Here is a 4,135-nt window from a genome sequence, read left to right as displayed (position 1 = left end):
GTGTGTGTGTGTGTGTGTGTGTGTGTGTGTGTGTATGCACATGCATACCTTTGGTATCCCAGTGGGGTCAAAGCGGAGAACCCGCTGGTTGCAGCACGGATATATTCCTGCACCGTGCCAGCCTCTCTCTGTATCCATGCCAGGGTACAGGACGCTGTCTGGGTGGTACTTGCACTGCGTCAGCTCTGCACATACAAACACCTACACACACACACATACAAATGATTTTTACAAGTATATCCTGCACGCACTCTTACTCTGTTCACTTTCTCTTTATTATTCATTTTGCTCATTTGTGCAACACACACACTATAACACTCCAACCTGCTGGCATCGGAAGCAGGTGAGGTAGTTGATGGTACCCCAGATTCTCCAGTAAACCAAGACCCAGGACTTGAGCTCCTCATACAGGCCTGTGATGTATTCGTGCACATCCCAACTCTTCTGTCTGCACACACACACACACACACACACACACACACACACACACACACACACACACACACACACACACTGTGATCAGGAACTCAGCCAATCAAGTAAAAGGTTTAAAACAGCCATTAAAACATGCTGCTATACCTGATGTGTGTATAGATGATTTCTCCACGAGCGTCAATATTGATTTTGCCCGGAACACAAGAAATTTTCCTCTCTGTGTCTTTGGTCAACAGCTTAAGGCACAGACCACACCTGGGATGAAAAGCAAGGATGACAAAGAATATAAATTAAATTAGCAGAGAATATTCACATGCTCGCTACACATGTCAGAGCATAAAAAGAAACACAATGCAAAAATAAAAAGCTTATACTCACCTGTACAGAGTTGAGGCATTTCCAGGTGAATCTCTGTTCTGGTAGTTTGGGTCAAAGAGTCGCTCAATTTTCTTTTGAAACAGTTTGCTTTGAGGGTGAAAGACAAGAAAGGATCAAACTTGAGCTGATATTGCATATATCTTAATAAAAGGTTATAAAAGTATAAGCCACTGTTGCTTTAGTAAAATTATACCAGGTGCTTTTGTGACAGTAGCCTTTGTGCTTGTGCTTCAGTTATTTAATGCAACATATGCAATATTTCTTTTATTGGTGTTATATGGAGAAACTGTAACCTGACAAAACTTCAGCGTAGGAATCATGTAAAAAAGTCTGACACTTCCTAGATCTTTCGACTGAACTGGCTAAAAAGAGAAGTCACTGCATTGTTCTCTACATCGAATCTGTGGAGCTTAAAGAGACCATCTGTCTGCAGCTGAACTGCTGCAGCCGTCATAGTGTTACTGACAGAACTTTTAACTTGTCTGTGATCATTGAGAATTCGAGGAAATATACTATTACACTGGCAGATGCTCATACCAAAAGCTCAGGCTTCAGTCAGCGCTGAATGAGTTTAAGTTTTGGTTCGTGGTTATTTAATTATTATTTCATTTGTCTCAGCTATAGTTACTTTGTGATTTGTTTTTGACACTTCTCCCTGTGCATCTTTTGTAGATTTATTCCCAGTCTTTTCCTACTTTTTTCCTGTCCCACCTGTTCCTACCTGTGTCCCATTTCCCTACAAAGTCTCAGTGCATATATTTGTCTCCATCCCCTGTCTCCACGTTGTTCCTGGTGTTGCTTATCTGCATTTGAGTCCTCATATTGAACTGAAACACAACTGCATTTAATGGCAAAAGAAGATGTTCTCTGCGGTTCGAACCTTCTGTTTGCTATGTGCAACAAATCAGAAGCAGTTAGCACAAATGGAGGGGGAAGAAGCTAAAATGGCTTGTTTTAGATTAAGACTAACCCTAACTGAGGGTCCACGCTGAGGCCCGGCGTTAAAAAAGGATTATTTTGAAATGCGAATGATGCAAAGCTGATTCACAGCTTTGTCCAAATATTTATATTCACAGAGACCCAGAATACAAATACGGTGCCGAGAATAAGCAAAGCAGCTCGCCCCTCTTACCTTTTAAACTTGTCCTTTTTGTCCCTGATGTCGTCGGCCTCGTTGTGGCTGAAGAGTTCAGCGATCCGTGTGGCCAGGTTGCTGTTTATGCAGTTCATGTTGCAGGGAGTAGCCACAATGGCACTCATGTGCTTGTGGCAGTACTGGATGCACTCCTCCACCTGAGCCAGACGCATATACAGAGCACTCATCAAACAAAAATGGGAAATGTCCTTTCAACAATGCTCCGTCCAAACCATGTCAACACTTCTTTAGCAGTTCTAGCTCTTCTTAAGAGTAATGGTGAGAAAACACTGCTACCATAACTGCACGGGGGCAAAAGAACATCTGCACTTTCATGCAACACTAACTTAACAAAGCTCTGTGTGTAGGCCTCTTGTTTTTTTGTCGATTAGGAGCAATTACCCATTGTTACCTTTGAACTATCATTCTACACACTGCCTGCGCCTTACTGGGCAAATGTGAGACTTTTGCACCTTTGCTGTAACATTTTTTTTGGATATATCTAAGAAAATGTGTTCACAGCTGAAAAACAAAAGGCCCGATGCACATCACCACACCTTGCGTCACATGTCACAACACTTACTAACGTGTCCATCTTCAAGAACTCGGAGGAGATCAGGATTGAGATCACATTGCTGGGCTCTGTAACCGACAAATACCACATGACCAACCAAGCAAACCCCACGAACGACAAACAACACAGAACACGCAGCCAGTGACGCACCAAACACACACCACGTTTAGTGACCAATAAATCAAGCGCCACAGGTGGTGTAAATGACAGCTTAGGGATGTGTAATAATGTTGATTGTTTTCCGTTCTTGTTTCTTTTTACCAAGTCGGGGTTTGTCCTTGTTTCCCTCTCCTGCTGAGTTCCTCCTGACGTAGTTCATAAGCCAGTCAAAGATCTGCACGTCACAGTGGACTGAGATGTCAACTTCCTCCCACCTCTGGGGGTCCACAGATAAATATTCAGCAAAGTAACGCATCTCCTTGACCAGAAGATCTCTGGGACAAGTGAAGTCCTGCTTCAGGTTCTTGGTCTCATCGCACACATGGATGACCATGTTGGGACTGTAGGGAAAAGCCAAAATAATATTCAATCATATTCATCCACAGGGTGTGATTAACGCTGAAAACATTTCCACTTTAAGATGGAGTCATGTTTATAGATTCGATTTTCAAAGGATGTGTGAGGAATCTCTCTTAGCTCGGTTCACTGTGGTATGAAAAGATATCTCCCAGCGTACTCTCGTGGTTTCTGAGGTTTTTCATCCTCCTCTGCTGACACTCCTTTCTCTTTCTTCTCCACAGCAGCACTTCTTCCTGTGGACTTCAACTTGGACCCTGTACACAAAAACGTTGGAAAAAACAAAACAAAAGTAAGGTTGTCATGCAGCATGAGAACAAAAATCATACTACACCCCTCTAATTTATTAGAGTCTTTCAATTATGTGTTTCATAGGGGCCTCGGAGCACTTCCGCAAACTAAATAGCTGTGCTGGAACTTACACCATCATGTAACCCATAAAAGAAATCTCTTATTCAAAAGATGTTTATGTGTTTGTGTTTATGTTAGTTGAAGTTTTCAATTTAGAGAAAAAAAGGATTAAACTTAAAATATAACCTGTGATTAGAGTAGAATGCCATTTAAACTGCTTATAGTAATTCCAATCGATTATACTGTAACACATAAAATCACATCCAGAATAAGTATCTGGATGATTTTTGTATTTTTGACTCTATATACCATCTGATTGGTTCTGTAATTCAGGCTAGCAGGTCTAATTAAAATGCAGACTTAAGTTACAGAGGGTTTAACAACAGGATCACATTCATTGTTTAGGAATTGGAGATATTTTTATACATTTATACATTTTTGGTTACTTTTGAGAGACACTCAGAAGTAACTGGACAGCATTCCTCATTATTTGATGACAGTGCAAGAAAGATATATGGCTTCCCATGTCTTTGGACTGTGGAAGGAAGCCAGCATAAAACAGGAAAATATATAAAGCCCAAAAGTGGTCAACTTATATAAATACAACGATACTCTTATCGATATTGAACCGTTCGACACAGTGCTTTCGCTTCGTACGCACATGTATGAACAATACAAAATTTGTAATTTATTTTATCAACTTTCCTTCTGACGATGCTGTCTGTGTTGAGCGCTCAGTGAATCTG

At 41.1% G+C, this 4,135-nt stretch overlaps 1 protein-coding gene across 1 annotated transcript in view; it reads right to left on the bottom strand.

The window, feature by feature from the left end:
* sanbr (SANT and BTB domain regulator of CSR) overlaps positions 1-3,295 on the bottom strand; it is a gene marked incomplete at its 5' end in the record, with an annotated part of 27,045 nt that extends 23,750 nt beyond the window's left edge. The window contains 8 exon segments of the mRNA XM_005949459.2: positions 49-201; positions 325-448; positions 580-690; positions 814-900; positions 1,946-2,106; positions 2,532-2,590; positions 2,784-3,022; positions 3,199-3,295. Of these exon segments, the coding sequence (XP_005949521.2) occupies positions 49-201; positions 325-448; positions 580-690; positions 814-900; positions 1,946-2,106; positions 2,532-2,590; positions 2,784-3,022; positions 3,199-3,295 (1,031 nt within the window).
* Positions 3,296-4,135: the final 840 nt, after the last annotated feature.

Source organism: Haplochromis burtoni, unplaced genomic scaffold (genome assembly GCF_018398535.1).
Source record: "Haplochromis burtoni strain Fernald_Lab_line unplaced genomic scaffold, NCSU_Asbu1 Contig_656, whole genome shotgun sequence".
Classification (NCBI taxonomy): domain Eukaryota; kingdom Metazoa; phylum Chordata; class Actinopteri; order Cichliformes; family Cichlidae; genus Haplochromis; species Haplochromis burtoni.
The sequence above is the reverse complement of the archived record's forward strand: the minus strand, read 5'-3'. Positions and strand labels throughout refer to the sequence as shown.